This window comes from Simochromis diagramma, unplaced genomic scaffold, assembly GCF_900408965.1.
Source record: "Simochromis diagramma unplaced genomic scaffold, fSimDia1.1 OVJJ01000361.1, whole genome shotgun sequence".
Classification (NCBI taxonomy): Eukaryota; Metazoa; Chordata; class Actinopteri; order Cichliformes; family Cichlidae; genus Simochromis; species Simochromis diagramma.
Genome location: NW_024386860.1, coordinates 14,050,860 through 14,074,090, shown reverse-complemented (window position 1 = coordinate 14,074,090; position 23,231 = coordinate 14,050,860). Strand labels below are relative to the sequence as shown.

The following is a 23,231-nucleotide window of genomic DNA, read 5'->3' as shown; positions in this document are numbered from 1 at the left end:
TTTGTTTGTGATATTGTTCAGAGAGTTGGTAGCTCATTAAATCGACCTCTCAGTGTATTGACTTTATGTCATTACATATTTGATATTGGCAGCATCCCCTCCATCACATAATCAGGTTCCTTAATTTCACTCAGAGTGACAGCTTTAGCTAAAGGCATCAGCCACCTCCACAGGCCTCACCACCAGTGTTGTGGAGCTGTACTTAGCTTGTTTGCACTTCTTCATAATTTGAAGGCATTATCAGCTGACATTCATGTTATAACCCCTGCACAAAATAATGCAAATACTTCAATATGTAATTTCAATACTCTATATTATTTTGCTTGTGTTATTTTGTAATTTATTAAAGTCAACACCACTACTGTAAACCTTCCCAACAACAGGACACAGGCTATGAAGACTTTGCCAGGACTCAACTGAGAGGCACGAATACGCACAACATTCATTCAGGAAACTGAGACTGGCATCCTTGGTTTTCTGTCTTTTTCATTTACATTTGCTGTATGTTTAAGTTAATGCACCAGAAATACTGTAAGCCAGAAATATTAGGTTGGACTCTGGACTCAATAGATCTTGAAAAAAAGTTGAATTGTTGAAGTAGAATTGCTGCATTTTGTGTTTGGGTAGTCTGCAAAAATCTTTTATCATTGTGTGAGAGTTGGAGGCAATTAGCTGTTTATCTAATAATCTTCGTTTACTAAGGTTTAAAGTTAGAAAAAAGGAATGTTAAACAACCTTAAATTACATTGAGCAGAACACTGCCTCTGCATTGCAGGTTTTAACACCAGGCAACTACAAAGAAATATTACTTGGATGTTTGTAAGTATGTGGGGGAGGAGGAAAAAACAAAAGTTCATTTTAGTTACGACTGCCTGAAATGTTGTTAAATGATGTTTTCAGTAGGTGAAGCAGGCTGGTGAGATGAAAACACCACAAGGCATGACAGTTTTGTGGGTACCACTATAATGTAAAAGGTACAAGAATGTGTGAAATGTGTCCGATGTGATCCCTACCTTGGTTTCAACCCTTGCAGCAAGTTGAATGCCTGGCCACATCCCTTTCAGCAGTCATGTCACAGTAAGTGTTTTGATTTTAACAGCTGCTGGAGGTTAAAGTGAGATCAGTTAAGATGTTTGAAGCCACAGAAATCAGCACTATCTGCAACAGAAGAAACAGATGTTTCCAGCTCTGTGGGATTCTGCTCATTTGGATCTTTTTCTAAAAACTGTAATTAATCTGGTGATTTCATGGGGCAGTAATGTGAATTACAACCCCATCAAAATGAACTACACAAAACTGTTTTTTGTGTCTGGATCGTAATCTATAAGTTTGCATTATACGTTAAGCGCACATAAACACACATTTGCCTACAGTGTATGTACTGGTCCAAATACTTGCACAAGTACATACAACATACTTGCAGAAGTACATACAACATACATTGCTTAGTTATGGCGTTTCATGCATGCCCTGCCTGCTAGCATCTTGCACACTGCTGTTATGTGCTGGATTGTTTCAGGGGCATCTTTACACAGCACATGGGATCTTGCCTGGTGTGATGCACTCCAGCCTTTATAGATCTTGTGCTCAGAGCTTGCCTCTGTGGAACCTTCTGGCTAACAGAAGGCCGGACAGTCCTGATCCTTAAGGACCCCCAGAAGGGACCGGCCCCATCCAACTACCGGCAAAGTGATTGAAGCTTTCTAACATCTTGCTGCGTGTAGAAAGTGATCTGAGCTTCATCTCATCTCCTTCTTTTACACAACATCACTGTTGGTCTTCTAGTCAAGCATGTCACAGTGACTTATTGGATGTGTGTTACCACCTAATTTGTCTTATGATTTACATATGAAAATAAAGTCAAAGACTGACCAACTGACTAACTGAAGGGTGGCCAATTCATCGTCTGCATTCATATGTGGAGCATTCAGATGTCAACCTTAAAACAATATTCAACAAACTTGTAAGTATATCTTTATATTTTCACCATTTGAGTGTTACAATACATTTAGATTTTGTTATTGTTAATGTTTTTTTATTGTCTCTTTACATAGAGATTACAGATGGAACAATATGTATTCATTCTATTGCATATATTCTATGTCAGTAAATGAACAGTGTCTGTCTCTTTTTAGTTTAATATTGACCAAAAATAAACACTGAAAAAGAAAATGAAAGACATCTTTCAACAATGTGACAGAGGGCTTAACTTTTGGACTCTTAGCTGTAAGACCTCCCCCAGAGCCATTCAAACTACATCAAAGTGATGAAGTAATAGATAAACAATTAAATGACAGAAAAGTTCCTGTTTTTTCACAATGTAGTATAAAAAAATCTGTTTCTTTCTCTTGTGTCTACAGTAAAATAAGTAAACAAATAATTTATCTGGGCAATTAGACTGTTAGAACAATTTTTACTGTAATTTTTATACATTTATTTCTTACAATTTAAGTATCTAGTGTCGTATATTTTCAAAACACACGTCACAACAACTTTGAACTTCACCCCAGCATTAACAACAATAAGCTTTCATCAAATATCCCCAAACTTTAATTTAATTTATCACAAATTACCCAAAATTACCATGGACATGTCACCCGAAATCTACTTACCAGATTTTATAATTTACTTTAATTTCACCACTCCTGAGCCAGTTTAAAGGTTGAGATCTTACATTCGGCGAACAGATAATTTAGAATTCATCCAATGTGCACAAATTTGCATTTTCTTTGAACAGGCTTGTGCTTACCTTTAAATCTTTTTAGACCGGTCTCGTGTCCGCCTCATATCAGATTGCACCTTTCCGTCTGCACCTTCTGTGCTCTGCAAAAGCATGCAGTTTCCTGTCAGCCTGCGACCTAGTTTACACTCAGAGCTGGCCCTCTCTTATTAAAATACATAAAAGAATATATAATCAGCAAATAAGCACTAAGAATATATATTTATTTATTAACAATAGTAATCTTCTTTTTTTAACATATCCCCAAAGTAAACTTTTAAAGTCATTATTTTCTGACCTTATTCTCATTCTCAAAAGCATGTTATGTCATTCTTTAACTGATTAACAGGTCAGTCAGAGAAAACTGGAAACAAATGCAAAGTAATACAAAAGCTCTAAAGTTGGTGTTTTATTTATACCTATTTCCTTCTCTTTACAGTGAAATCAGAAATGGGCTGTTTCCCAACACTGACTCTCCTGTTCTTTGGTAAGATCCCAAATTTGTATAATGGAAATGTGTGATTTGAATTGTAAAGTTGAAAAGGAAGCCATAAAAAACATATTCAATTATGAAAACAGTGTGTCAGAAAGAATTATATGTTTCATTTTATTAAAACTTTGAGGAGGTGCAAAGAGGTGAAACAATAACTTGAATCTCCTTTTCCAGGCATTATATAAACCCCTAAAAATAATCTTCTAAAGCTATACCTTTGACACTGTGCATAACATGAACTACTCCCATGCAGACACTTCCTCAACTCTCACTCATAAATTTTCAGGGAGAAGAACTTCACGTCTCTCTTTTATGAGCAACTGCTCTGTTCCATGTGTCTGTTTCAATGGAGAGCTGCAGAGCATACACAAACAAGTGTTGAGTAACATTACTTTTATGAGGAACTTACATTAAAGGTTTACTGCCAGTAAATGTGATTAAAATTATGGCGCTACCTACCAAGAAAAGTGGCCTGTTGGAGTGCTTTCATGCTACTAAAAAACAACAACACACTTTTCAATTTAGCTTACAAGTCAATCAAGCCAATATGGTAAAAAATATTGTCTCTCTTTCGAGTCCTTGTCACTCTTGCTTCAGTATTTTGGATCAGCTGAAGATTGTGAAGAGATATTGTGTAAATGCAAAAAAGCAGTCCAATATATTTGTTTAATATGCACACAGAAGGATATATACTGGAAGGACATATATAAAATGATTTCAAGATTCCTTAGTGTTACAGTGTTGCCCATTGTTATTTGAACTGGAATCCATAAAAGAGCCCAAAATCAAGTCTTTCAGGAGCAACTCAGCGCTGAGTTGCTAAATTCTAACATTGTGTCTAAGCTCTGACTAAAAAGGTAAATATGCCATGGTTGAAATAAACTTGAATTATTGTTTCGTCTTCAGATAATCGAGTAGTTATGACCCATTCATGACCCCAGCAACGAAGTAAAACATGCTGTTGGGATATGTTTAAAAATAAAAATGTTTTCTATCACAAAAACTGTATGCAGATACTTAAATCCCAAATATAATGACAAACACTGAATTCAATATTGATCATATAACATTTGGTCATTACTGCAACATTACTGCCCTCCTTTAGCAGTTTTTATATTAGTAGACTGGTACCCTATGTAGCCTGTCAAAAAAAAATTAAAAAATTATAAGGGCAAAAAGAATCTTTAATGTTTGTTTTACCCTTTTCTTGTGTGTACTGTGAGGAATCTAATACTACTTATACTATCTATTATCATTGTTAAGGATTTAGTCTCTGCTCCTGCTCAAAGTTCCCTCCTCGTAAGTACTACTACGTTGACAAAAAAATTAGCTGGAACGATGCTCAACAATACTGCAGAGAGAAGTACACTGACCTGGCCACCATTGAAAGCATGGATGATATAAGCAGGCTAAATTCATCTTTTTCCTACGACTGGGCATGGATTGGACTGCAGGATGACCCTGAATCCTGGAAGAATACGTTAGGCAATGACACCAACTCCTGGAGATGGGCAATAACTGGTGAAACGAGCAAAATTGATTACCACAACTGGGACTCTAATCAACCAGATTATTATCATGCAAAAGAAACCTGTGTGATAATGGGTCTTGGTGGAAAGTGGTACGATAAAAACTGTGGTGAAAGCAAAACTTTTGCTTGCTACAATGGTAAGAAAATATTTTCATTCATGGATTTCACCTACTGACCTGACTACTGACTTCACCTGCATTTTTCAATGGCAGATTTGACAGAAAGCATCGCTGAAGATTTTCTGTATAAAATATAAGAAAAACCTTAGCTCAAAAAGTTTGAACTTATTTGAAAACATTAAATTGATTATCCAAAACTTGTAATCATTCACTGCAATGCTAACTGATTAATATCCCTAATAAATTGAACATCTATCATCTGCCATGGATGCTTAAACACTTGCTTCATGTGTTTCCCCCTCACTGGTTCATTTTCTATCTGCTGCAGTTACAGAGCAAAACAAGAAAAACTACATGTACATCTCTATTACAAAAACATGGCCCTCTGCTCGAGAACACTGCATAAAACTAAGCATGAACTTGGCAGTGATCGAAAACAGTGAGGAGAACGCTGAGGTCAGTTCATTAAAACCAAACAGTGATGACATTTGGATCGGTCTGTACAGAGTGCCATGGACCTGGTCTGACAAGAGTCAGAGCTCCTTTAAAAACTGGCGAAGTTCCAGCCCAAATAACCCTCCGGGTAACCAGCATTGTGTGGTGGAGAATAACCTCCACGTGTGGGATGACGACATATGTACAATAAAATATGTTTTCATTTGCCATCAAGGTAAATGTTCAATAACACACACACACATAAAGAAAACTTGTCCTGACTAACCCTAACTCCTGTTTCTCAATTTGTCAAAACTTACTGTTATTTTATAACAACATGTTTCCTTCTAAGTTGCAAAGTTGAGGACGACAGTGAAGCTGAAGTTTGTGACTGATGTTGACTTAAGTGACTCTGCAACTAATGCCCAGATCCTCCAGCAGGTAAAATCCTTGTTTTTGCTTCTGGAAAAAAAAAAAGCAAACAAACAAACAAAAACTGAAAGAGCAATGGATAAATATACTGACAGATAGCTTCAACAAAATGATGAAACCACCTACTTATCTTTCTATTCTATCACAGCTAAGAGCCAAGCTAACAAGTCAAGGATTGACTGATTTCAAACTGCAATGGAACATTCAACCCAAGAAACAAGAGAACGAGGAGAATAGTGAAACTTAGAGAGACTTTGGGGTGCTTTGGATCATTGCTCAGCCTTATAACTCAAGTGTGCTAAAGATTCAGGGCAGAAATTGATGACCAGACATTCTCCTGAAGGATTTTCTAATGTTTTAGAAAAAAAAATTTGTTATTTTTTTTTTATGTTAAACTATGACAAGTCACCCAGTTACCAAAGCAGAAAAGCAGCCCCAAAGCATTACACTACCACAACTGCTTTTGTTGATGTGATATTCTTTTTATGAAATGCTGTGTGATTGTTTTTTGCATAGCACAGTAAAAATCTCCAGAAAGTTTAACTTTCGTCTCATTAGGCTAAATGGTTTGATAAACAGTTTAATGATTTTGAAACCTTAAATACTAAATTGACCTTCGGTTTTGTTTTTATCTGATATGGTTAAATGTGAAATGTCTGACTTGGTTTTGTTTGATAAACAATTTGGTGTTTCTGAAGATAAATATTAAATTGACTCTTATTTTTTTGTTTGTTATCGTCAGTCAGTAGCTAAAAGAATTAACTGGTATTTGTTTTATGTTTATTTTTTTGAATTTTTGATCCTTCTACTGATTTGCAATTTGTTGTTATCAGTTAACAGCTATAGAGTTAACCGCTAATTGGGTTTCTATTCTGATTCTCCCTTAAATTGGAAACAGCTATAAAGTTTGGCATTTGTTTTCGTGTCTGTTTTTGAATATTGATCAGTTTAATTTGATATTGTTATCAGTCTGTAATCAGCTGAAAGCTATAGAATTTCCGGTATATGTTTCTGATCCTTGCAGTTAATCTTGAGATTAATTTTTATTATCAGTTGGTGACAAGTTAATAGTCTTGGGGTTAGTTTTTGCTTTGACATTTGATCTTATATTTGATTTTTGTCGGACTGATAAATGTTAATAGTTCCAAATTAACTGCTATTCTGTTTATGCTGTATAATTTTCTTTGATTGACTCTCATCTGTTTAATATATAGTTAACTGAGTGAATCAATTCCTCAATTCATTCTCATATTTGTTTTGTTCGATTCTGAAATAATTACTGTTACGTTTATTGATAAATCAAATCTTATTATGTTTGATTAATTTCTTATCAAGTCTTGTTAGAGATTATTTTTGAGTTAATTCCTAAGCTGAATTTTGGCATGGTTGATCTCATCTTTTATTAGTTTAATACAGTGTTTTTCTTTTTTGAATTAATTACCAGCTGGGTTGAATAGCTGTGATTTTGCTTGCTTCGAATTAAAATCATTAAGTTTGCAGTTTTTATTTTCAGTATTATTTTATTGTTAAAATTGATATTTGCAGTTTTGGGAAAAGAGAAAACCATTGCTTTGTCATCGTTTCAAAATAGACATTGAGTGTCTAATTCTTAGTCATTGGTGAAGTTGAATTTCGGTTTCGGTTTCAAAGAATAAAAGAAAGACGTGATAATAATTAGACCTGGGAGTAAGGGAGCCCTTGTTCCTAGAAGAAAACAAAAAACAGATAGAAAAAAAGAAAAAGGGAGGAACTTGAACAAAAACAATAAAAAGAGAATTTAAATAAAAACGTAATGGCGAGCATTGCAATTTCACCCAGAATGGAGAATTTGGATCAATTAGAGAAATATGTCAACAACCGGATGCTGGATGGTATAAAAGATAAGAAAGCAAGATCTACAATGGATAACAAATGTAACAAGAAATTACATACCCAGGAGTGAAACCATATTCCAAATAGAGAAACAAGCTAATGAAGAATATGAGCAAGCACACTGAGAAAGGAAGAAGGAAGGAAATCAGGAGGCTCCAAGAGGAAGGAAACTGACAAAAAGCGAGAGCACATGATGACAATAGATATGTGCTACTGGATGCTAAGAGGAAAAGGAAGACGAGTAAGAATCCAAGATCCAGACTGCAAGTTACAAGGGGAAGACCAAAAATCACAGTCATCATCACAAAGAACTGGGCTGCCAACTACAACTCCTGGAGTTTCTACTGTGCTTAAACTCTACCCTGAACTACCTGACTGTTTTAGATTGCCTAAATCTGACAGCACACCTGGGGACACCAGTCATCCAGCAACCCTGAATGCAGTGATAATGGATGTCACACCTGAAGGAAAACCTGATGCAGAGGGAGAAAAACAACAAGATGCTGGTGAACAGAGTGTGGAAGAGAGAAGGTGGTACTTTTCCTTTTCCCGCCATGTTTGGTTCATTTGATGTCCTTGTATTTCATCACTGCCACTTCCCTTGGGCAGCTCATAACAGTTCTTCCGATTGTTCTTTATGTTTTACTGGAGTATTGGCTGTAAAAACTGTCTCCATTGTGGTCCATTGACATGAACTGCTGAGCCTGTATAGATGTTTTACTCTTTTTCCTTCTGAGAGTTGTAGTGCTTTGGTGAGAGCCACAATTTCTGCCACCTGAGCTAAGGCAGGTTGTGTGATGTTTCCTTGTACCGATGTTCCACGTCTCTCCATAGCAAATTTCCTCCCCTGTATCAACATCTGTCTGTATAGAAGGTGAGATACGGATGCTCCAGTGGCTCAGTTCGTAGATCGGATGTCCCTAACTGCTTCCTTTTGCAGTCTTGTTGTTGATGTTCCATTGATGTCATTCCCTCAGCCATGCTGATCACTTGCGTGCTAGGTGATATGCGGCTGTATAAGTCCCTGTCAGTACTCTTGCTGCAGCATTTTGGATTAACTGAAGACTTTTTAGGGAGTTTTTATGACTTCCTAATAATAATGAATTACAGTAGTCCAGCCTGGAAGTAATAAATGCATAAACTAGTTTTTCAGCATCACTCTGAGACAGGATATTTCTAATTTTAGAGATGTTGCGCAAATGGAAGAAAGCAGTCTCACATATTTGTTTAATATGTACGTTGAAGGACATGTCCTGGTCAAAAATGACTCCAGGATTCCTCACAGTATAACTGGAGGCCAAGGTAATGCCATCCAGAGTAAGAATCTGCTTAGATACCATATTTATAAGATTTTCAGGACCGAGTACAATAAGCTCAGTTTTATCTGAATTAAAAAGCAGAAAGTTTGCAGCCATCCAGTGTCTTATTCTGCTTTAAAAAATATAACTGATCACCTCAAAATCTCAGGTTCCCCGCACGATATTCTTCCTTGTCGTTTCTTTAAGGAAGCTTTACATATTATTTGTCCTTGTATCTTATTTCTGCTGAATGCATCATTGTCATCAGGTTGTGTACCGTCTGCCTTTAAGCATGCTGTTGTGCAACCTATTATGAAAAAGAAAAATCTTGACCCTAATGGTCTCACTAACTACAGGCCCATCTCCAAACTCCCTTTTAATTCCAAAATATTTTGGAAAAGGTAGTTCTAAAACAACTTCAAGCCTTTTTAGATGCAAATGGTATTAATGAAAAGTTTCAGTCTAGTTTTAAACCTCGCCACAGCACAGAGACAGCCTTACTTAGAGTTTTTAATTATCTTTTTTTAACCGTTGACTCTGGCTATTCCGTGGTTTTAGTTTTACTTGACTTGACTGCTGCTTTTGACACGGTTAACCACAACATTCTTCTATCAAGATTGGAACATGTTGTTGGTCTCAAAGGTACGGTTTTAACTTGGTTTAAATCCTACCTCTCAGAGAGGTCGTTCTCTGTTGCTATGGGGCAACACTCCTCAGCTTCAGTGGGCTGGTTTAAATTGTGCAAATGTACTGTTTATAAGGTTGGAGAAACCTGCAGTCCGCTGGGACTGAAGAAGTCACTTGGATGAGTGGTTAAACGTTTCTCCCATTGAAAATCCTACATGCACATGAACAGAACTTTTTTAGGATTTACTTACCTGGATGATTGAGCATGCATAAGATGGCTAAGACACACTGAAGGAGAGCATGATCCCGTCTCTTCAGAAACTGGGCCACAGGACAGTATTCCAACATGATAACAACCCCAAACATGCTTTAATGAACTGAGGGTAAAGGTACTTGACTGGCCAAGCATATCTCCAGACTTAAACCCTATTGACCATCTGTGAGGCACCCTCAAATGGTAGGTGGAGGAGCGCAAGGTCTCTAACATCCACAGGCTCCATGATGTCATCATGGAGGAGTGGAAGAGGATTCCAGTGGCAACCTGTGAAGCTCTAGTGAACTCCATGCCCAACAGAGTTGAGGCAGTGTTGAAAAATAATGGTTGCTGCACAAAATATTGACACTTTGGGCACAGTTTGGACATTTTCACTCACTTTGGTTGCCAGTGGTTTAGACATTGATGGCTGTATGTTGAGTTATTTTGAGGTGACAGTAAATTTACGCTGTTATACAAGCCGTACACTGACTACTTTACATTGTATCAAAGTGCCAAATCTTTAATGTTGTCCCATGAAAAGATGGGAGGGGTGTAGTCACTTTTGTGAGATACTGTAGATTAGTACCGACAAACCTCACTATGGTCATGTTTAGACTATTGAATGTTTACTAAAGAGGTGTGTGTCTGTCTGTCTTGTATGGCTGTATGTTGGTGTGTTTATGGTTGTGTATGTCTGTTGTGTATATTGATGTGTGTGTTTTTGGTATGGCTGTATGACTTCCATATGTTTATGTGGTAAATTGTAGCACTGGAGACATAGCATAAATTATGCTGAGTACAGAAGAAGACAAGAAGAGATGTGAAAGGTGACAAGGGGAATAAGGTGGTGCAGCCACCCAAGAACCATTTTGAGTGACTTAAGAAAAATAACAACATCAAAATCTTCATTGTTTTTTCGCCTGACTCGGCACAGCCATGGCGCGATGTTAGTGATGACAAGTCAGGAGCCTCCTGGAATAAACTTATCTTGGATTGGGAACAGGACCTTGCGTTGCACTAGGATCTCTTTGGGAAACCAGTCGTTGAAACTGAAGTCCCTTCCTACAGGCTCCCAGCCACAGTTCTTCACCAGCTCTTTTTGTTTGAAGTGTTCAAATTTAGCCACAATTGGTCTGTTTCTGCGTGCATCAGCTCGTCAACCTCCCTAACAATGGACACGATGGAAGCTGATGTTTTTAACTACATATTCCGAAGTTTGAGGTGAGTCTGGATGAAATGACTCGCTGTTGTTTTGGGGTCCTCTTCTGCCTTCTCTGGTACTCATGAAAACACCAAGTTGTCCTTCATGTGGTGCTCGATGACAGTTTCTTAGATTTAAAAAAAATAAATAATTTCTTCTGAGATCCGGGCCGTACCCTCAGTGAGGAATTTCACAGACCTGAATGTTTCCACCTGCTGCAGGCGTAATGCCTGAAAATCTTTATGGAGGATTTTGAGGATGGCCAGGCGTGCATCAAAGCTGGAAAGGTTTTTTCTTTTTCTTTTTTTTGGATGGCAACATGTCCACTACGTTGCTGTTGTGTGATGAAGCTGGCTTTGTTTCGAATACAGTTACATTGTTACATGGTTTCCCAAAAACAACACACTCAAAATAGTGTCCAAGTGTCACGGTTTGTTTGGAATCATGTATGATTTTCGTTCCACTTCTCACGTGTACACCACTTTGTGTTGGTCTTTCATGTGGAATTCCAATAAAATTGATTCATGTTTGTGGCCGTAATGTGACAAAATGTGGAAAAGTTCAAGGGGGCCGAATACTTTTGCAAGCCACTGTAATTCCTGTTGTTGCCTTAAAAGCCTTCAACGAATAATCTTGCAGAAAAAAACATTAGTAGCTAAAATGTTTTCAGTGGTGCGCCATGTTCAATGATGCAGAGATCTCACAGTCTCTCACGATACTCCAACATCGCTCTCTTCACTTACCTGTCGCCCTTCCCTGCTCTCTCAGCTCTTAATCTAATCGAGCATCTGTGAGATCTGCTAGAGAAACAAGAACCATGGAGGCCCCCCAAATTTTTTAGCAATTAGAGCTACAGTAGCTTGTCTGTAAGATCACACCACATGGGCCAGCCTTTGCTCAACACGTGCTTCAGTGAGCCTTGGCTGCTCAAGACCCATTGCTGGTTTACCACTTTTTCTACCTTGGTCCCTTTGATAGATACTGACCACTGCAGACCAGGGACACCTCACAAGAGTTACCATTGTGGGGTAGGTCTGACCCACTCATCTAACCATCACTATATGGCTCTTGTCAGACTCCCATACACTTACGCTTTTTCCTTTTTCTAACTTTTTCCTTTTTTCTAGCTTTTGCTCCTTCAGCTTTCATTCAACATTAATTTAAATGCACACTTTTCATTTGGATCACCAGATACTTTCATGACTCTGGCTTTAAGGTGATTTATGAAGCTTAAGCAGCAGCCAGATGAAAAAAAAAAAAAATTGAATTTCCATGCCGAAAATGTTGTACTGATGTGGGGTTTTTTGTCTTTTAAATCAAACAAGCACTCCGATAAGGTGGTTGCTTTCTTTGATCAGGCTTGTTTTCCTTTACTCAACCTCAAGCTTTTGATAAATGCCTTAATGTTAAAAGGCTGAGCAGGTGTCTCTTGAGAACAAGATGTCTGACTGAAAAGAAACCAACTATGAGTGATGACAGCACCATCTGCTGTGGACTGTTTGTCACTCCCACACAAGATCTGGAGGTTGGGAAGAATAATTCACATGACTAATCTGATGTTTCAAAACTAAGTTGAATCTGACAAGCTGCACACCCTCTAGAATCTTTAAGACATTAAAGGAGTCTTACATAAGGCAAAAAATTACAATGCTTTATTTAATTGAGCAAAGAAAAAAAACACTGTGCAATGTTGTGCAAAAAACTGAAACTCAGATGCAAGATTAACATTCATCAATGAGAACATTTGTTTAAAAAAAAAAAGTATATATAGTTGCATAGTAACTGATGTGAAACAACAGAAAATAAACGTGACTATTTTGAAATTAAGCGAGTTAGTTACTGCAGCACCACTTGAACACATTTTAAGCAAACGCAAAAAATATGACTTCATTAAACAGAACGAGTTGTTTTGGAGAACAAAAACATATGGTGAGCACCTTGCCTTGGGTTGTGACTGTTTTACATGACAAAAACCTTTAAGATGAACCTTGAAGTTACTTATAAAATTTTGTAAAAATTAATCAAGCAAAAAATAGTTTTATCTTGAACATATAGATATCAGTACTACATAAAGTGATGCACAGTGTTTAAAATGATTAAAATCATGATAATATGGAAATTATTTCAGCAATGAGAATGCCAAAGGTTTTCCATCCATCACTTTGTGCCATCTTCAGCTGGATCAGTTAGCCTTCTTCTTGATGCCGAGCAGCTGAGAGACGATGCTGTGCAGAGCCCAGTACAGCAGAGAGAGGGAGACAAAGGCCTGGACAAGTTTGACAGAGGTGGTTAGGATCAGAAGACTCGAGTTGATCCATTTCATTCAAAATGACAACTACCGCAGTTTGTTAATACTTGTGTTAAGATTACCATTACCACCAACATTACTGGGAGATAAAATTAAAAAACAAACTAAAAATCTAAAAACTTGCAACTGCAGCGCTGTGCTATCAAAATCACAGTGAAATCTGTTCAAACTTTGACTAGAAAACAACTCTGTAAAACTTCCTGAGCTCACAGTCTGACTTTCTATTTACATAAATGGACGTAACAAATGATTTAGGGAGATTATGTCATTGATCAATTTTTTTAAATTGTGAATTATTGATATGGTCGCACTTTCAGGCCACAAGACTGCAAAGCTTGTTGCAAAACAACTCCATTGTTGTGATTAATATCATGTAAGACATTTGATAACTTTCGCAAATTTGATTAACAATTGTGCCTCAAAGAACAGCAACATTTTACGTGACTGGGATCAAGATGTGGTTATCGCTAGTGGATGGATTGAGTTTATGTATACAAGTTATAGGGCATGATGGTCTTGGAATGAAAACTAATTTATTTGTAATATAGTGGTAATACAATTTTATAGGTGCTTGACAATATACAGAGAATATGTTGTATGTTATGTAAATGTTTTCTTCATTTGGTTTATGAGCTACAAAAAAAGTCTCCTCCACTTAGAACTATTTGAGCACTGAAAGTACTGTAAGCTGTATATTTGCTCACTTTTGTATGTATACATGCTCTTTAATTTACAAAACTTAAGTGTAGCCTATAAAATGTTGTGCTGTCACAAGAGTTAAAAAAAAAATAGATTAAAAAAAAACATTTCTATTACAACATGATGTTAAACTGTGAAAGCAATGCTGCAACTGAAAGAAAACAGACACCTCAGATGCAGCCAGTCTCAGGATGATGCAGAAAGTAGGCTTAGAGGTTAAGAAGCAGGGCTTCTCCCCCGATGCTCTCACAACAGGGTCACAAGGGTCACAGCCATAGGGAACCTTGCTATTCAGAGAGAACGAAGGGGGGCTTTGCCCAAAACAGCCCTTGCCTCCACTCCTCACTGGGTTCTGGCTCATAAACTGCATCCTACATTACAACTCAAGCCAAAATCAGACCGTTGTCCATCATAGGCAAAAAAGGCCAATAGGGAAAAAAAAGCCCAATTTCTTCCTGGACACGACAGCTGTTCTCCTCAGAGACAGAGAGAGGACGTACAGCACAGACCTCTCTCTGCTTTTCCACCTCTCACTACCTGCTCTGAGAACAGCCTCCCTGCTGAATGAACCACTGGATGAAACAAAAGCAAAGAAGGGACTTGGAATGTGATGATAGAATCAAACCAAAGTCTCATTCATTTTGCAAATGACGTTGATTGTAACACTGAACACCAGTACTTGTGATTTTTTTTTTTTTAAAGTATATGTGTGTGTGTATATATATATATATATATATATATATATACATACACACACACACACACATATATATATATACACACACACATACATATATATATATATATATAAATTCTATATTATACAAGTGCCTATGGGAAGCAGTATAAAAGAAAATAGATTTGAAGGGAAGGTATCAAACTTTTTCCACACTACATTTAATTGGCAGCTACACCACCAAGGGTTTTCTACAAAACGTGTTTTGACACAAACCGATTAAACCATCTAACAGTATATAAAGTAGATAAAAATACCTGTAGCTTTGCCATCTATCATTAAAATGCTGCTGATACATTTATGAGTAGTACTACTGAAATAAAACCATACATACATTCATACAAACAACTTTGAATTGAATGATTTACTCTGGAGAACATTTGTAAAGAAGGGTATTATAATTTTTTTAAGAACCTAAAACTAACTTTTTATAATGCACTGGTAATATTAGTTCTATTTAGTTCATTAAAACGTAATTAAGAGAAATAATTGGTCACTGACTCAAAAATAATAATAATAATGAAGTGTTACTGTTAATTATAATATCTATCTTCATAAAGTTGAGTAACTGATAAAAATATCTGAATGTAAGTCAGAAGAAAACCTCCTTGAAACTGCAGATACTTATTTTTAATGTGAGCATTTTGATCAGCGTAGTGCACCTCGGATATACAAACACTGATCAGCTGTCTGGTAAGATTAGCAAAACAGGAACACAACACACATTTTGGTAAGTTGTAAGAAAACACTTTCTGATAACAACACTTCAGCAAAAAATAAAATAAAAATAAATTTACTGCTACATTTATTAAGTAAAAGACAAAAACATGCTATAGACAAACTATCACTAAGTGAGATGTTTTCAGTTAGGTTCAGTGTGTTTTTGATAAGGCTTGAGAATCATGTAGAAACTCAAATTTTAAATCAGCGATCTGCCTCTGCAAAATATCGGGTAGAGGTATTTCAATAGTTTCAACAACTCCCAGAAGGAAAAACAGATGGAAGATTACAAATCCGTAAAGCTGCATTGTGTTTGTCTAAGATGGATTGAGATCGAGAGCAGTATGCAGAATTGGCAGAACCTCGCAAATCACATTTCACTCAAACTAAGGACCGAAACATGACAGAGGTTTCTATCAAAGCCGCATGTTGAGGGCACCAATTTTTCCTTGTTCCCATCTCTCCGTTTGAGCCACTATGCTACATGTATATAGAGTCTGTAGGAAATCCATGTGGGACAGATTACATAGTGGAAGGAAGCAGGTTTGATCATCTACAAATAAGCACTACGGCCAGACACCACTGACTCCCAAAGTAGACATCTCAGCAGATCGACTCACACTCACTCAGTTTGGGGCAGAAAGCACTTAGTTAAGGGTAGTGATTCAAGGAGCCACTAACATGTGGTTCTGTAGGTTTTTTCTTGTTTCTTTGTTTACCTTTGCTTATTCCATTTCAATACCAGTCTGGTTAGAAAGTAGTCACGCTCCAAGCTCCACTAAGAAATTGATGCACACCACATGTTTTGCTCAAAAGCAGCTCAGTTACTTCAAGATGCCAGTTTATTAGATACCAAAAAAATAGTCTAGTAATACTCTATCATAGTCGAATATGTTATGTAGTATAGTGGTAATGTTTAAATATTCTTAATAAGGATGCTCAGCTGTAGTTTCTGATTTGTATAAACTGCACCGTGTTACAAAAATAGACATTTGTCATGTCATGTTTTTGTTTACCTAAATTATCAATGAGATCAGATAAATAATAAAAATGCATCTCCCTGAAATGTAACTGCATTCATTGAAAAACTGTTTTCTTCACTTGGCTAAGCTAGAACTTGTTTTTGGCAATAGCTTAAAAATTCAAAAACTACAAAACTAAAATAGGGATGAGATGAAGCATGGCGGCCCTTTGTATAAATTTCAAGTCTGCATAAACATATAGATTAGTTGACATCTAAAGACTTGCAACACCTATTGTGTGTCTCTTTCAAGCTACATTTAATCACGATTAACCAACTTTACTGTAAGTAAACAATTATCTCTGCCTGGATAACATTTTAGTGCTTTACTCTCAGTGAAATGTCGCTTCAATGTGACCAGTTCCCACACGTGTATTGGCCTTGAGAACCACACTCATCCAACACCATATTGAGCTGGGTCATTTTGGGTGCCGCTGATGGATATTAAGCATGAAGGAGACATTAGACACCCCAGGGTGCGCCTTAGTGTCCTCTAACAATAACAGTAACAACCTTCCAGCCTTCAGTGGGTTAACATGGCGGAGTCTTGCTGTTCTCCAATGCAGCTGCACTCGTGATTGAAATGAAAACAAGGCAGAATGGCTGCTGTCAGACGTGTGATATATGACCTGTAATGGGATGTTTCCAGAGCTCCCTCTCCATATGGCTGCCTACAGTCCACCAGACCTGGACTGAACTGCATCGGAAAATTATTCGGAGCTTTTTTGTTTGAAACTGCCTGTGTGGGTGTAGCGTGCTACATCAGGACATTGCTGAACTGGTGAAAATAAACTATATAAAATTCTTGTTAATAATCCAAACGCCACATTTCTAAAGACTTGAGAGAAATGAAATTACAGTTTGCATTCTGTTTGATTTGTTATAACAATTTGGTTAATTTTAAGTTTATATAGCAACTCTGTGCTGCTTGCCACGTACCAGCGCTCTAACGCAACTACGCCACATTTGATAGCATTTGTAAATAAACAGAAATGCAGACACAGGTGTCTGATTAGTTCACTGGTGAGGTGTTAATTACTGGAGGTTCATGCAGTGTTAAAAATTATTAACATGAGTTTCAGATTGACATGAACACCCACTAAGATCAGAAAAGCATCTTGAAGAGTCTGAATATTGTTACACGAATTTCTGCATTCTTTACTTCAAACAAAAACATGGGAGAAATTAAGTTTCGGGGGTTTTGGCAAGAAAGATTTTATAAATTGTGCAAATTTATGTACTGCATTTTATTTTTAAATACATGTATATAAAATATACACACGCACAATATTATAGATTTTAACCTGTCTTATATAAACTTTTATCAAGGGGAAATAGTCACTTGATCACATGGTGTGGAATGCTGCAAATTAACAGTGACCTTTAACCATTAAAAATTCTGGTGGGACTATTCTGGGACTAGGAAAAACGTTCAAAGTTGCTCTCACATGGGTTCAATTAGCCCACAGGTTTTGTATACAGTTACTATGTACCTTTACCAAATATACGAGTAATAAAACTAATTAAAATGCCAAACATTGACGTCTTTATAACCCCCCCGCCTCCCCCACAGTTTACTCTTTCATATCCTCTTGTTCCAGATCATCCACTTAGTTCCAGTGTTTTTGCATTTTGTCATCTGTGTTATCTGATTTTTTTTAAATTATCCATTTCTTTTAACACCAAATCTTTTTTCTATTAATATTTACACACTTTCCATTACAGCTTTAACATAATTTTACAGTTGTAGTAGTGCGTTTACTCTGTACATAAATAATAGTTGAAGTTTGATATTTACACTTGGAAGTGAACTAATCATCATTTTCATCTACAGAAGTATGGACACATGAGCATAGGTAGCTTTTTGTGCACAGTCCCACACAAGTACACCTGCACATTGTACACAAAACATGTGTACAGAGAGAGAGAGAGAGACACACACACACACACACACACACACACACACACACACACACACGACTTCCTGTCTGTTCATTATGAGCAGTCTCTGTGCTGGTTGTTTGAGCAGACTCAGGAAGGATACGCCGAGCAGTTTAACGTCCCACCAGAGAATGAGTGTAGTGCCTACTCTGTAGCGCTGCCATGAGAAATATCGCCGTTACGCTCCCACGCACACACAACACAGCCAGACAAAACACATGTGAAACAGTAGTGGCTGCATGGCGAAGTGTAGCAAAACACAAAGTGGCCTGATGATATGCTAGTTTAGAGTGATACAGTTGTTTAGAAGTTTTACTTTACACATCTGGAGAGCTGCAGTCATCTACCATGTGTCTCTTCGAAGGTCACATGTAAGGTCAGCTACAACTCATCCAGACCACTATGCCTCATTGAGACAATACGAGAAAACCCAGAGGACACCAGCTTTCATATCTCTTCAGCACACTTCAGAGTCCAGCAGCCTGGCACCGCTTCAGCCTCAATAAGAGAAGAAGTCATCACCTCAGTATTAACCGTGGTTCCCTGGGTGGCCAGATTGGCTGGTTAATTGCTAAAGAGCACACTAGCCAGCAGGAAAGCAGAAGGCGAGCTATTTGGCAAAACTCCAGAAAAGGAAATGAAAGCAAAAACAGTGTATGGAGCAGACAGGAGGTTATGCTCTTGCAAAATGAAGCCCCCGTTTGTATTTTTATGAAGCCGAGAGAAGATGTTTGGGTCCACTGTGGATTAGCTCAATACATTCCTCTAAGAAGAAGTACACATGAATGAGCCTCCAAGGGCCTCTAAGACGTGTATCTTTACCCCGATTTCTATAATCCACCCACTGACATTTATAAAAATTAAAACAGTCTCTGTTGTACATTCCTACTGTGGAGTTTGGTGCCAAGTGCATCTCTACAGGCCTGAGCCAAACCACTGGTACAGCAGCAAAACTTCTCTACAAATATCTACAGCCCAGTTTAAGTTTATTTAACTATGGCAATCTGAAACAAAAATCAGACCTCTTCAAAAGAACACGTAAATCAGCAGCACAGATAACATTAAGGAATTTGGCAGCAATATGAAAGAAGGAGACAAATCTAGCACGAGCCAGTAAGACACCTCCGTGCAAAGATGATAATTTGGTTTTCATAAGCAAAAATGAAGCTTTAGCTTCTGCAGAGGAAGAAGTCCATCATTTTAGGAAAGTATTAGTGAGTTTGGTCACCAAATAAGTCACTGTCTCAGAGCTTCAAGACCTTCGTCTTTATAGAGAAGGATTTGTCCAACAAAAACTATCTAAGAATGATAAGTGGCCTTGTTATGGCTACTGCTGAGACCTTGGCAAAGCAGTAGACAGACTTCAGGTCCTGTATTAGGTCTTTTCTGTACACAGCAACTGCTGAATTTCTTAAGGACATGACTTTCTGATACCGTTTATGTGCTGTACATTTTTTAAGACACGTCACTGTCTTTCTCCTCCATTTGCCCAGTTTCCTCATGTTCTTAAAGGACACGCTGCACATCACATAACGACACGCCAAGTTTTCATCTAAATAGCTCTTTGGGAATCATCACGCTGTTGAAAAAAAATGCTATTTTACGACTGCCCAACTGTTATCTTTGGCAAATGTGATGTAGCAACAGCCTTAAGATAAAATTTGAAATTTGTTTGAGTTAGGTGCCTTTTTATGTTTGAATGAAAAATTAAAAAAAAAAAATCCCCTGAAAATGATCGAGTACAAGGAGCTGACTGGAGTTAGAGAGCAGCTAGTATCCAAAGAAAAGTTGAAAGACCGTCACAAAAAATATATTATTATTATTATTATTATTATTATTATTATCATCATCTTCATCATTAAAGTCTGGCTCATTGAAAGGAACAAGATTTTGGTTGGTTGTGGTTACTATGAACCACATTATCAACAAGCTGCTGCACACAGTCAGCATGCCTGTGTAGTGCAATGTGTCACATTTTGAGTGGCCAAAACCAGGTCCATGTCAATTATATGATTGTAAAAGCGCAGGTGCACGCTTGAATGTTTGGACCCCAGCATGAGAAACATGTGGCAGGTGTTAAAATGTGGATTGGAGATTTTGGCTTAAGTGGTAGATAAGGACTGAAACAAAGTCTGAAAGTTCCACATGAAGTTCCAAGAAGAAAAATGCTGTTGGCAAACAGACCTTTTTGTTTTTTAAAACACCTTTTTAATTGTCAGGGTAGAAAATATTGATTGAGCCTTAGTTCATGCAGTTTGTTTTGTGACCGGACAGCAGAGAATGTGCTTATTGTGGTCACTTCTCTGATAGCAGCCACTCAAACTTTTACAGCCTCAGATTTGAAGACTTTCCAAACTTGAAACCCCCCCACTGCTCACAAATCCTGGCAGAAGGAGACATTTTCCAGCTCACTTCAGGCAAAAAGCTGTAGCTTGAACTACTAAGGAAAAAAATACACCACAAAGAATTTTACTACAAAATCAGACGTGTGATTGTTAGCCAGTAATCCAATGAACGTAGCCTCGAAAGAGAGATTAATAAACTGAGTCCTGAGTGATGAAAGCTTGCACTGCGATAAAGATAGCTAAATTAATATGCTAAGCCTTCATTCAGCACTATCGAAACATTTTACAGTATAAAACTTTAATTTATTCTGAACTTTAAACCTTTTATAATTTGTAATGTTTTGAATTTGCGAGCAGACTTCTTTGGAAACCGGCATTCAAGTTCTCTGAAATCAGCTTTCGGTGCCTTTTAGAATAGGGAGAAACCACGTGCACACATCAGAAGAGCTTTTGTCAGGTTCAATCAGGTTCACACGCTGGCTCGGAAGCTATATCACAAACTGAATGACCCATGAATTAAAGCACAAATAGGAATACAAATTTAAAAGAAAGCCACTGTAGACCAGAAAACCTGATACCGCAAAAGCCAAACTAAATATTCCTAGAAATCTCCCAAAGGTCCACTTTCTGTTAGATTTCCATAACTTTACCTGGCAAGTGGTTTGACAACATAAACCAAGTGGTTACTCTTTGACGGGCACGATCCCCTGCACATTGAGTGATAATATTTCACACTGTGTATGCTCGACCACCCCGCTGTTTACTCCAACGGAACAGTCCTACCCAGCATTTCTCTTTCAAATCCCTCCATTTTCTCTCTGGGAGGAGATTTCCTTTCCTTTTCCATTCCTGCGAGCTCTCAGATGATGTCATGCTCGCCGAGTTTCCACAGGCCCAAACAAGCCTGTTAACCTCAGCACTGCCTCTTGCCACCACACATTCCTGCTTCAAAAGAAGAGACCGCTAACCCCTCGCACCTGAGTTTTGTCCAGTGGAAACAACACAGCGACCTCTCACCGCCGACTGCCTTATCTGCTCACTCATGGCTGGGATGGTGGGAAAGCCGGGGTGTGAGCTGTAATTTTTAAAGACAAGTATGGTGATTTGTTGAAGATAAAGCGAATGTGTGTTGAGGCGAAGCCTTTGTGTTTGACATGAACTTAATAATATTGTTGTGACCTCTTCATTTAGCTGTGGAGCACCTCATCTTCCCGTTTAGTCTGACAGAAAAGGGATCTGAGAGATTGGCAAGTGGTATCAGCAGGAGAACGGAGAGTGAAAATCCTAAAGGGTTTAAAACATTTTTTACATGTATACGTTTTGGAATCAAAGGCATTACACAGATTTATTTTTCCTTCAAGAGTCAAACCCGCATGAGCTAATAAACTACTTAAATTCTTTTATTACAAGGAAACCATTCAGTCACTGTAAATGAAAAGAAAAGCAGACCATAAAAAAAGCATCTCTGGCTTTTTTAAATTATTTTAGTTGGATGCCTTTTTAAAATTTTACATCCATCTGCAGCTATCAAGAATAATGGAGGGGGGAAAAAAACAAATTGTAAACAAAGTTGTTGTTTTTTTATTTCTTACTAAAACCAAAAAACTGGTTTGAGCCTGGCAGGTGAATTTTTATGAGCTCTCCTCTTGAATTGCTGTTAGTGGTCTTTGAGAGAATAGTTGCATAATTACTCTGGGATACAGAGTGTCTACGATCTGCTCTGTGGCCTGTTTTCTTGTGCCTTCAGGCAAAACCAGAGGCCCACGCAGCATAAAACCATGTGTTACATCACAGTGCAAATGCCCCACCCACCCAGCCACACTGCAAACACAGAAATATAGGTGACGCAAAGGGTAAAAGAATAAAACAAAATGTTTGAGGTCAAACATAGGCAAAAATATAGCTTTTAGGTGATGACATCCTCAACTGCACAATGTTGTGGTTAAATCGATTAAATGTTTAGTTATTTAGATGATCAAATTACTGATTTAAAGAAATGTTTATTTAAATCAATTTTTAAGCATAAATTACATATTCTCCAAATGCCACGGTTTGCTGCCTTTACGAGGTGTAAGGAGGTCCGCCCAAACAAAAGCTTAAAAAAGAAAAACAACATTTTAACTTGACCCGTCTCCTTGTGCACCCCTGCACTGCGGCTATTTTTATTTCACCCTGAGAAAGTCTCATTTTGACCTCTTCAACTCGCACACCCCCATGCACGCCCAAACTTGCCCACTGCATCAAAACAGAGACTCTTTAGCTTATGTTTCAGTGTGGAGAATGGGAAATAATAGGAAGCAAAATCTGGTTTGTAGTGCTGGTTAGCAACGGTTGTGTTGGTGTGACCAGAAAACCCAGAAGTGCGCTGTGACCAGTGTACAGTTATTCATAGCCTTCTTAAATAAATGTCACTCATTTCAAACCTAAATGATTAAACTGTGCAGCCACAGCACAACAGGCTTTGTTTATTTAGATGTT

At 37.6% G+C, this 23,231-nt stretch overlaps 2 protein-coding genes across 3 annotated transcripts in view; one reads left to right on the top strand and one right to left on the bottom strand.

Moving 5' to 3' along the window:
- Positions 1 to 943: 943 nt before the first annotated feature.
- Positions 944 to 7,465, top strand: LOC120732840 (macrophage mannose receptor 1-like). The gene is made up of 6 exons (XM_040030693.1): positions 944 to 1,963; positions 3,159 to 3,206; positions 4,476 to 4,880; positions 5,191 to 5,532; positions 5,650 to 5,738; positions 5,878 to 7,465. The coding sequence occupies exons 2-6, from the start codon at positions 3,170 to 3,172 to the stop codon at positions 5,974 to 5,976; spliced, it is 972 nt and encodes a 323-aa protein (XP_039886627.1). The 5' UTR covers positions 944 to 1,963; positions 3,159 to 3,169; the 3' UTR covers positions 5,977 to 7,465.
- Positions 7,466 to 12,613: 5,148 nt separating this feature from the next.
- agmo (alkylglycerol monooxygenase) overlaps positions 12,614 to 23,231 on the bottom strand; it is a 49,156-nt gene continuing 38,538 nt past the window's right edge. For both annotated transcript variants that reach the window (XM_040030691.1, XM_040030690.1), the window contains one exon: positions 12,614 to 13,249. In XM_040030691.1, the coding sequence (XP_039886625.1) occupies positions 13,170 to 13,249 (80 nt within the window). In that variant the 3' untranslated portion in view covers positions 12,614 to 13,169. The remainder of the gene's footprint in view (positions 13,250 to 23,231) is intronic.